Raw genomic sequence first — 11,559 nt, forward strand, 5'->3', positions numbered from 1 at the left:
TTCTTCCTGCAAACTTCCCTCTTCCCACATCTGATCCCTTTGAGGGACATGGTGACCCATGCTGGAGGGGAAGAGGGTGGGAAGGGTAAGACAAGGAGGTGTCCCAGAGCAGGAGAGGCAGGGTGCCAATCGCAGAAACAGAAAAGAAGCTGGAAAACAGGTGATTAGGGTGAAAGCGCTGTAGTCAGACAGGCTGGGTTGGGATCTTGGTTCATCCATTGAACAGCAGTCTGATTTGGGGCATACTCTTAAGCACCCCGAGCCTCAGCTTCCTTATCTGTAAAATACTAATAAGGGCCACCTTTCAGGGGTTGTGAGCACTGAATGAGATGAAGTGGGTCATGTGCTTGGCTCGGTGCTTGGCACACCCTCTGTGAATAATAAACCTTATGCGAATAATTTACATGAAAATAAATAATAATAAGCTGGGGTCTGGCTGTCTCTCAGAGGTTAGTTTTTGCCCCTGCTCCCGCTCTGGGCTGGGAGCCACCTGGCAGGTTGTTGGTTGCCTACGGGAAAGAGCTGGGCATGCTCCCCTTTGAGCCCAACGGTGCCGGGGCTGGGGCATCTTAGCAATGAGTCCATTGGGCTCACCTGCTGCAGCTCTTGGGCGTAGTGTCTGACCCAGCCCCCTTAGCAGACCTGGCAGCAGGGTTGGGGCCGGAGTTTGCCCAGAGTCCTGAGACAATCGGGCTTTTGGTCAAGCTTCTTAACCTCTCTCTTTTTTTATTTTTTATTTTTTTAAAGATTTATATTTCAAGGGGGGGAGGTTGGTGGGGAGGGAGAAGGAGAGTGAGGAGCCTGACATAGAGCTCAATCCCAGGTCCCTGAGATCATGACCCGAGTCAAAGTCAGATGCTTCACCGACTGAGCCACCCAGGTGCCCTGGAAGAGAGTCTTAAGTAGATGCCACGTTGAGCGCAGAGCCCAACATAGGGCTCAAGACCCTGAGGTCACGACCTGAGTGGAAACCGAGAGTTGGACTGTGCCACCCAGGAGCCCCTCTCTTTTATTCTTTTTAATGTCTCTAAGCAGCAGCTTCTCCTTCCTCCAACACCAGCCCCTCTCGGGGATGTGCCAAGACTCATGTTCAGAGTGGCATGGTGAGTGCAGGCTACCTGGGGGCTGCCAGGGGGCTGGTGGCCGCATACAGGTGGTTGGCGCGCCTGCCTTCTGTTTGGCCTCGTTGAGGATGTGGGCTGAAGGAATCTGAGCAAGAGTGTGAAGGAGAAGGTGGACTTGAACATGGCTGGAGATGCAGAGGAGCAGGATGTTAAGGAAGAGAAAGGCCTTTAGAACAGGGACAGGAATGGAGAGGAAAGATGAGAGATGTTTAAACAGGATTTTCAGAGAGTTCTGCCGCATAATGTAACCCCTTCTCTACCTCCTTCTAAAACCTCCAGCCACTCGGGGGTACCCGTATGATCCCTTGTGCCTTTGCAGGAGCGCGATAGGTGCTGAGTGTGTCCTCAAGATGGGCCCTGCCTGGGGAGGCGACGTACGGGTGCTGCTCCCTGCCCACCTAGTACCCACTCTCCCTTGCTCCCTTTCTGCCTGGACCTGGATTTCATTTGGGGCAGTAAATGTGCCATGTCCACAAACACTTCCCAGCAGATAGCGGAGGTCATGGGACTCGGTTGCGCCCAGTGAGATATAACCTGAAGTCTACTGGATGGAACTTCTGGAAAAGTTACTACTTCCCTGAATAGGAGGGGAGGCATTCCCCACGCAATTTGGTGCCTTTTACTCTTTGCCCTGCCCCCTTCCTCCTGCGTGGAATGTGGATGTGAGGTCTGGGGGTGGCATAGCCAACCTGCAGACTCTCCGACAAAAGCCACAGGCGTTTTCCACAGACTAGATGGGTTGGGGGGGCTGGGTTCCCGATGACTGTGTTCAGCAGCTCACCAGCCCCTAGTGCCTGCTCTAGATTCCTTATCACTTGAGAAAGATAAACCCCTGTTTGGTTAAGCCACTGTGGTCAGGTTTCTGTTACAGGCAGCCACATGCCTTCCTAACTGACACAGTTCCAAACACTTTTTTTCCTCTCTTTCAACCTTCTGGAAGTATGGCACCCCCTTCCCCACCAGATGAGGTTCTTCTCTTCTCACTGGGAAACCAAAATAGGAGGAACAGATACAAGGGACCTACTAGCCCCAACAACGAAAAGAGAGAGAGAGAGACAGAGAGACAGAGACAGAGAGAATGCAGCCTTACACTGCTGCCTTCAGGAGCAGAATGGTCCCCCATATTATAAAACCAGGAGTGACGGATGAGAAATTAGAGCTCCACCCAGAGCTCACGCTGTACCCAGAGCACCCGGGGTGGACGGTGGGTTTCAGCAGAAGCTGTCTTTAAACACCCCAGTTGCGGAGCCAGATACCGAGTTCTGCTCCCTGTTCTCCTGGTTCCTAATGCCCTTCTTTCCATTTCCTCCCGCTCACATGATAAGCATAATATGCGGCAGTCTCCAGGGACTGATAGGTCCTGGATACGGGAGCAGAGGAGACAGCGACTCTGATAGCATCTCTCCACCACGGAAACAACCCGGTCCTAGCATGCCCGAGCTTCACACAGGGAGTCTTGTGGGGACTGGAAGGGACTGTCACCCATCGATCCAACGTGCTCTTGCTCAGGAGGAGAAGAGAGAGAGGCTCAGAGAAGGCAAGTGCTTGCTCAAGGTGATCCCAGAGCATCAGGGCTGCAAGCAGGACCATCCTCAAAGAGGTCTTACTCCCTGTCCACTCAGCACCGATAAGTCTCGGATCTCAGTTCTCAGTGGTAAAGGCACCAGAAGGAAATATTTACATTTAGTACTAAGGTGCCAAGATCAACAGCAACAAAATTCCAGGTATTCCCTAGGCTCAAGGCTCAGTATGAAGAAATAACATTGTTAAAAACTCATGCAGTGTTAAAGTAAATTAAGTGTGTGCTTTAGTCCAATGACTAGGCATGGGACTTAGAAAATTCACATCAGCCTCTGTACACATTTCCTCAGTTGCAAATGGGGTGGTTGGAGCCTTCCTGAAGATAGTTTTTTTTGCCATAAAACAAGTTTCTGGAAGGCAGAAATCACACCATAGTCATCTCTATATTCCCAGGATGTGGCATAGTCCTGTATGTAAAGGGAGCCCAGGAAAATGCTTGTGAGCTGAATGGATGGGTGAGTGCATGCATGATTTAGGTGAAACAGTGAACACACGTGTCTTACATGGCACATGAAAGCAAAACTCAGACCAACAGGGCACAGTTTGGTCTCAGCATGAAACTTAAGAGCTGCCTAGAAAGGGGCAGATGAATATGTGTGGTAGTGAGCGCACCATCCCTAAAAGAATTCAAGCAGATGTTAATGGCAGGGATGCAATATAGGAAATGGTTTGGAGTGCTGGGCAGAAAGCTAGAGCTCATAACCTCTCTGGCCCCTTCTAACCCCCAAGTCTTATGGCTGCTGACCTCACTGCTGCTAACCACGCCTTGCAGGGAAACACAACTTACCTTGCCCTCCTCACTCCTAATCCAAATTGGGAGCATCTACCCATGAGACTTTTGAAGTCTTGTTCCCACTTTGTTTGAAGGGTGAGGAAGCATGAGATGGGAAGGGGGTAGACTGGTACAGCTGGGGTCTGTCTCACCCATAGGCAAAGGTGACATTTCAGGGGAAATGCTCAGACCACCTCCCAGCCACTTCCCAACTCTCAAAGCTCCAGGTATTCCCTAGGCTCAAGGCTCAGTATGAAGAAATAACAATGTTAAAAACTCATGCAGTGTTAAAGTAAATTAAGTGTGTGCTTTAGTCCAATGACTAGGTATGGTCTCTCAAAGCTGCCTCTCTTTCCATTCAGGGGCTTAGTCCTTCAAGTACGACTGCCTCTTAGTATTATATTAAAGCTCTTTGCAATATAATGGAGTAAAGAGAGTCCTATCACATGTGTTTAATTGGCAAAAAACTATGTGAATTTGGTAGAGAGAAAGAGGGATGTAATGAATAATGAGGGAGATTTCACACTTTATTCCATTCAGTGAGTATGTACTCCAGCATGAGAGATGGGAAAAAAGAATCTTCTGTTCTCCCAAATGGTCTTTTTTCCCCTTAGGCTTCTCAAAGTATGGTTGGCATTTGAAAAGATTTTCAAGGTGTGTGTGTGTGTGTGTGTGTGTGTGTGAGAGAGAGAGAGAGAGAGAGAGAGAGAGCTGTACTTGGATTCCTCCTTACACTTTGACTTTAGAATGTACCTTGGTATCAGTGAAAGCCTGGGAGGTATCCTGGATAGCAGGATCCTGAGAGGTGATGACAGCAGGGGCCATATAAAACCTCAGAAGATGGCAAAGGGCTGTGTGGGGATTCTGAAGACGGGCATTGACCCTGAGTAGCCCCAGGAACAGGGTAGACCAGTTGGCTCCGCCAGGATTGGTTAACTTGTGGAACAGCTTTGGTCTTAATGTGTCAAACTGGCCAGCACTTACCAAAAACCGCTGCCCATCGATGTGATGCTTTTTCACTGCCTTCTCACAGTCCCTGTAGTTCAGCTGCAAAGGGGAGGAGAAGGTGCTGTCAGTGGCGGGCAGGTGCAAGCCATTAGCTCCCCTCACTTGCCTGCCCCAGAAGCTTAGCAATTTGTGGTACTTGTGGCTAGCCAGACCCCTACCCCCCTTCCCCCCACTGTAACAGACGGGCCCCATCCCTACCTCAGCTCTGCTTTCACTTGCCCCTTGGGACTCTCTGAAATGGAGAAATTGCCTCCGTCTAAAGTTTTGGGGCCAACCTCTACAAAAAGAGAGTGCCTTTAAGCCTACAAAGTCTGGCCACATGCTTCTCAGGCACTCAAAGAAGAGGTGAGAAAAAAAAAATCAATAGCAACCATTGTGTCACCACCAAAAGGCAACCTTGGAGAACATTCGATGTGTTTCCTATAGTGCTTTATTCTGAGCACATCTCTAAACATAATGGAGGTTATCACTCAGGATAAGATATTTAATCTTATCCTAACTTTTTCTCTTAAAATTACCTTAAAATGGTAATATAGGCACTGCCTCATGTTATCACAGACTTACTCTAAGCATTGTTTTCTTTAATTACTCCCTTATTGCTGATCATTTAGGTTGTTTACCAAACAGCTGTTCCAATAGTGGTAATAGAAACTGCTGATAATTACTGAGGGCTTGCTATCTGGCAGGCACTCTTCTGTGTAATTTAACCAATCTTAAGTCTTTAATCTTCACATCTTCCAGAGAGAGTCAAAAGTGCAGAAAGTTAAGTAACTTGCACGAGGTCCATGGGTAGCAGGTGACAGGGGTGACAATCGGGCTTCAGAACAAGGCTTTAATGTTCTCCTTTTTGTTAGTAACAGGGTAACTTATAGTAAGTAAAGCGAACAAATTTAAGTGTACCTTAATACACCATCCAGATCAAAATATAGAAAGAACATCATGGATATCCTTCTGCACACAGTTTTTTTGCTCTATTTAAGGTAAATTAAGCTGGATTCTCAGAATAAGTTATAAGATCAACAGGAATGATCTTGGTTGCTTTCCCAAAGAATCACATCAATTGACAATCTTATCACTTTTCTGTTTCACCTTATTTTCGACAGCCTAAGAACTTGCATTTGAAATACCTCCAAATGTGATACTTTGGGCTGGAGTATTTAAGGTGAAATGTTTATCCCGGAGAATCTTTGGTTCTCATCACAAGTGTGAGGCTCACAATTTGTGGCAGCCTTCTTTTGGGGGAAATCACGGTCTTTTTTTTTAATGGTCAATCAATCTAAAAAGTGAATATAATTGTTGTAGTCTCTTAGCTTGAAAGGGTGGGATAAATGTTAGAACACTCAGAAGAAGCTGATTTCGAGGTCAGTGTGGAACATGAGCAACATGTGAGGCACCATGAGCATCCTTTCTATTTCCATGCAATGGGGTAGAAGTAGTTCTTGGAATATCCAACTGACTTTAATTCATCATTCACTGTCATCATTTTCAGATAAAGCTCTGATTTTGCAGATTGCTGACTTTGACTCTACATAGACAGATAGCCCTGTGGACTGAGGCCTCTCTAGAAGTTTGATTCTGATCGTAATACCTGGGCCTGGGGGCTAGAATCTGTATTTTTAGCAAGCACATAGAGGATTCTATGAGCACCCAGCTTTGGTAGGCAGTGGTCTAGAGCAGGTATTTGGTGTTATAGATGAGACAACTGAGGCCCAGAGAAGGGAAGGGATTGGCCTAAGGTCACACAGTGGATTGGGAGCATAGCGGGGATTAGAAATGGCTCTAACCCAGTGCCTCGCCACGACATGGCCAGGGATGCTCTCATGCCAAGTCAAAAGAAATTGGAGGGGTTAGGGGCGCCTGGGTGGCTCAGTCGGTTAAGCATCTGCCTTCAGCTCAGGCCATGATCCCAGGGTCCTGGGATCAAGCCCCACATCTGCTTCTCCCTCTACCCCTCACCCTGCTCTCCTCTCTCTCAAATAAATAAAGAAAATCTAAAAAGAAAGAAAGAAAAAGAAAGAGAGGAAGGAAGGAAGGAAGGAGAAGGAAAGAAGAAGAAAGAAAGAAAGAAAGAAAGAAAGAAAGAAAGAAAGAAAGAAAGAAAGAAAGAAAGAAAAGAAAGAAAGAAAGAAAAGAAAGAAGGGAAAGAAAGAAAGAAGAAAGAAAGAAAGAAAAGAAAGAAAGAAAGAAAGAAAGAAAGGAAGGAAGGAAGGAAGGAAGGAAGGAAGGAAGGAAGAAAGAAAGAAAGAAAGAAAGAAAGAAAGAAAGAAAGAAAGAAAGAGAGGAAGAAAGAAAGAAATTGGAGGGGTTAAAAAAATCCAAAACATGACCTCTGTCCTCAGGGACTAGCTTTCCAGACAGAGGATGAGCTACACATATCTAAGACAGTAAGACACAAAAGCCTGCCAATCTGCGTGGGCATCCCCAGCTAGGGCCCGTTAAACAGAGCAGGAAAAAGGGACTATCAAACATGAATTGGTCCCCCTCAAGCTGCTGAATGCTGCACACACCATATCTCCTTTAATTCTTTTAACAATCCCACGAGAGTATTTGCTGTTAGCGTCTCTATTTTACTGATGAGGAAGCTGAGGCTCAGAGAGGTTGTAGTAACAAAGGGAAGGTCACCAAGCCAGCAGGTGGTAGAGCCAAGATTCCAACCAAAGTGTCTGACTCTAGAGCTGACTGGGAGGTGTCTCCGAAGGGGTCCCAACCTCTCTGCTTCAGTAGAAATTGCACCTGGCCATGGATCCTTTGAATAGGATAGTTGATGACTAAGATCCATCCCCAAATGACTCCATGGTCCATGGTCAGTTCACTTGATATTTTCTCTCTGGGGAAATTAAGGTGCCCAGGATTTGAAGGGCATCCATCTGAGTCTGTTGGGGATGGGACTTTCTGGATCACAGATTCCCTTTAATCTCCTCATCCTACCATCGTTTTTCTTCCTTTTCTTTTTCTTTCTTTCTTTCTTTCTTTCTTTCTTTCTTTCTTTCTTTCTTTCTTTTTCTTTCTTTCTTTCTTCTTTTTCTTTCTTTCTTTCTCTCTTTCTTTCTTTCTCTCTCTCTCTCTCTCTTTCTTTCTTCTTTCTTTCTTTCTTCCTATGTCTGAAGAAGGAACCTGTCCCAGTGCTGCAGATGTGTCCCAGGGTCTGGGGTCTCCAAGAAGGAGGTTCTCCCTTCCCCCAGCTCAGGCAGATGGCCGTTTTCCCGAATCACCCTTGACCCATCGCCCATCTCCCTGCATTAAGGGGGGATTTGCCCATGGATTCTGCTGTTGCATAGTTGTTGTATAGTTTTTCTCACACTGAAGATGGGGCCTGTCTGGGCCTCTCAGTCTGTTCCCAGGATCCTCTCACCAATTCTCAATATTTTCTCCTTCCTTTAATTGAGCTAACATGCCACTTTATAGCATCTTGGCAAATTTCACCTTCTTACCCTAACTTATTTGGTCTACATTTAAGAAAAATACTTCAAAAGTCAGTTGTCCCAACCACCTTTGCACCCACAGTGCTGAAACCTAAGTTTATTGTGACCTTTTGGAGGAAAGAAGAACAAAAACAAGATACACACAAAGCAGCAAATAACAGGATCTGTGGGCTATGCGTTTTTCATGCCACACCCGATTCTACATCTTCACATCTCTCTTCTTTAAGTGGAGGGGGAGCAGTGAGGCACTATGTAGACCCCAGATGTCTATGTGTCCCAGGGAGCCCCATTCCACCACTAGGAAAAACAGAAAGTTGACTTAAATGACCTCTAAAGTCTTGACTTTAAAATCTCATCTTTACAACCATCTGGAGTGTCACCTGAATTCCATCCCAGCCTCCAGGGATGGGGCTGTTAGAAGATCAGATGTCCCTTACAAGACTTCTTATCCCTTGAACAGGGATGGAGAGTCCCCAAGACGTGTGGCTTGGGATCTGCCCAAGCAGATGTGTGACCTGTGGTCCCCCCAGCAGATGACCAAGCACCGGGGTCCTTGAGCGGCCCCTCCAGGGCTGGAAGGAAGGACAGTGACCCTCTCATCTCAGGTCTGCCACAAGCTTGGCCTCTGACCCTGCTGGCAAAACTCTTCCTCTTAGGGGCCTCAGTTTACCTAGCTGTCTCAACCAATCACAACCTGGAGCTTGTAGCAGTTCTCCCGCCTGCTTCACAAGACCCTCCTAAAGCTCCAGCGAGACTCTGTTCTCCGCAAGGGCTTGAGGAGCCCTTTTTCAGGTCATAAGCAATGACTGCCCAGACGTTCATCCTAGCCTTCTCCAGCCCTCCTGCCCTGCCTTTGCTTTCTCCCACGCCCAGGACTCCATTCACCCCTTTCTAGTAAGCAGCCTCGATCTCATTAGTGGTTACAGCAGTTCTGAGTCTCTGAGCATGGACTTTGAAGCCAGAAAGGCGTGACTGGAATCCTGCCTCTGTCGCATGTAGTCCCTGGGGCTTTGGGCCATTTAACCTCCTGGAGCCTACTTTGCAGCTGAGCCAAGAGGACAGCGATACTGGAGAGTGTTAAATGGGACAATGCCTACACAGCGCAAACTAAAGTGCTGGCACTTAGTAGGTGCACACCCATCTGAGGGCCTCCCTTCTCCCCAGAACTCATCACCAGGGACACTCAGGCATGTGCATCTACATAGTGCTCGCTTAATTGGTAAGGCTGCCGTGGGGTTGGAAGGTCCACTGCTCTATTTTACACCTCTCGTGTTCTGCCCGGACCCCTTCTTCAAGCCTCTGCTCAGCCCGCCAAGGGTCGCCAGCCTCACCACCAACAAAAGAGCAAGGCTCACCTTCCTGAAATAGTCTGCAAGGCTGTCGGGGTCCCAGGCCAGGACATCTGAGCGAAAGGGCACGTTCTTCAATGCCATGGCTGCTCTCCCGGGACAGAACTCACAAGCGGAGCATGGATGCTGCACCCATGGACAGAGAACTCCAAATCCACAGCGTGGAGGTGTCCTTGGCTCTTCCAACTCCAAGTTACCTTCTGGAACCCCGTTGTTGGAGCACACGTCTTTTTTGCTGTAACCAGATCCCAGAAAGCAACGGCTTCCTTTGCGAACAAATATGGTCTCTTCTCAGAAAACGACTCAGCAAGTTTCCTTTACCACTTCCTCTGCTCAGCTCTAAATATGTAAACAAGGAAGCCCAGCTCTGGGGGCTGGAGAGGTAGAGAGAGCGATGGAGTTGGTAATCTCCCCCTGGTCCTGGCCACCCCCGCCCCACAGGAGGGACAGTGAAGGGGACTTAGACTCCAGTGTGAGCCCGAGTGTGTTTCCATTAAAACTCCTGGCACCCAGATATTTATACTGCCGTCCTGCTTGGCTGGGTCTTCGCGGATGAAAATCTATTTTGACAGTTGACCTCAAATACACATAAGCTCCCACATCAGCAAACTGTGGGGTAAGGAGTATAGCCTTTTAATGCTTTCCAATCATCTCTCAGTCTCTCCCAAAAGGATAAAGTTGACATTCCTTCAGCCGCCGCCTCCGTAGAGTTACCAGAGGATTCTCGGGGAGTGAGCCGGGCACCCAGGGCTGAGAAAGGGGCTGCATCGGGCAGACCCCGGCTTCACTTCTGATGCGATTGTTTCCATCCTGTGCAACCTCACACGAGGGCTTAAAATGGAGGAGTCTCAGTTTCCATATCCATAAAACAGGAAAACAGGAATTGTCTCGTATATGCGCAAACCTTAGATGCAGTTAACTAGACAAACTTAAAGAAAAAAAATCAAGAGCACACAAATAGTGACTGCTGCTGATGCTGCCACGGGCTCTATCCGCTGTGGTTTCCCCCATAGATTCTAGTCACCATTGACTCCTCCATATCTTCTACCCAAAGAGTACATTCTCTGGAGCGGTCCTGTGGCAGGACATGGGCATCTGCTGCTCTCTGGGCTGGTCTCAGAGCCTCGCACTTCTCACAGTATGAGCACCTCGTTAGCAGAGGGCAAATCCAGTGTATAAAAGCAAATACATTTGTGCAAAGTCGCAGTCTCTAAACACACGTTCTCCACTTCGGCTAATGCTCTGCGCGCCCGCATACACACACAGCCCTCAGTTCTGATGCTTGAGGAAAGCACCAAGCTCTGTTGCACTTACTAAGTGACACAACCTTGGTCCCAGAGGAGGTCAGTTCTTGAAGCCTTTCCGAGGGTAGCTTTGGCCACGCAGAGTTCCCATCTTACGCACAATCTAAGGAGCCCCACTGACACTGTTCCAGCCTATAGGGGTTCTGCATTTCATTCCAGGCCCAGCACCTGGGAAACAGCCCACAGAATGTGGTGCCAGGGGTGCTGGGGGCACCAGTCATCAATCGAGGCCGCCCAGCCAAGTGCTCTCTCCAGGGCCTGGGAGCTCTCAATAACTAACTGTGCTGTTCAAAAGCTCTGCCACTGGGGGGAAGAGGTCACTTGGCGTTTCAAATCACCGGAATAGTGGTCGATGACAAAAAGCTATTTGAAAAGAGAAGGATAGAGAGAAATCACTTCCGGGCAGGGTAGTCAAAGAAGATGTCGCGGGGGGCGCCTGGGTGGCTCAGTGGGTTGAGCGTCTGCCTTCAGCTCAGGTCATGATTTCAGGGTCTTGGTATCGAGCCCCGAATCGCCTTGGGCTCCCTACTCAGCGGGGAATCTGCTTCTCCCTCTCCCTCTGCCCCAACTCTACGTTCGTGCCCCTGCTCTCTCTCTCTCTCTCAAATAAATAAATAAAAGCTTAAAAAAAAAAAACAAGAATATGTGGAATTAGCTGGAATTGAAGCAGGGCCTTGGAAAATGAAGCAGAGGAAGGACATTCTGGACCTGTGGGTGTGTGTGGCGTGCACTTTGTGAGCAAACAAAACACACAGCACCGGTGGAAAGGAATATTTAAGATCATTCTTACAAGTAGAAGCATTTTTTTTAAATGATGTTCACTCCCACTCAGGAGAATAAATACCTACAGAAACACAGAAATTGAATTAAGGTATAGCTAAAAATTAGGTTCCTTTGAAAGAACTCTCCAACAAATGTGGCCAAGATGGACAATCCGTGGAGCCCATTTAGAAGAGAGACACGGCAGGTAAGAAATGTGGATGATGGTGATGATGGAGA

The 11,559-nt window shown here is 47.8% G+C and overlaps 1 protein-coding gene across 2 annotated transcripts in view; it reads right to left on the reverse strand.

The window, feature by feature from the left end:
- LCP2 (lymphocyte cytosolic protein 2) overlaps positions 1–9,560 on the reverse strand; it is a 44,825-nt gene extending 35,265 nt beyond the window's left edge. The window contains exons 1-2 of one of the 2 annotated variants that reach the window (XM_036079460.2): positions 9,263–9,560; positions 4,462–4,524 (exon numbers count right to left, since the gene is read on the reverse strand). In XM_036079460.2, the coding sequence (XP_035935353.2) occupies positions 4,462–4,524; positions 9,263–9,340 (141 nt within the window). In that variant the 5' untranslated portion in view covers positions 9,341–9,560. Of the gene's footprint in view, positions 1–4,461; positions 4,525–9,262 lie in introns of those variants that run through there. The other variant, XM_078066856.1, reaches the window with a different exon arrangement.
- Between the last annotated feature and the right edge of the window lie 1,999 nt (positions 9,561–11,559).

The sequence above is a fragment of the Halichoerus grypus genome, chromosome 2, assembly GCF_964656455.1.
Source record: "Halichoerus grypus chromosome 2, mHalGry1.hap1.1, whole genome shotgun sequence".
Classification (NCBI taxonomy): domain Eukaryota; kingdom Metazoa; phylum Chordata; class Mammalia; order Carnivora; family Phocidae; genus Halichoerus; species Halichoerus grypus.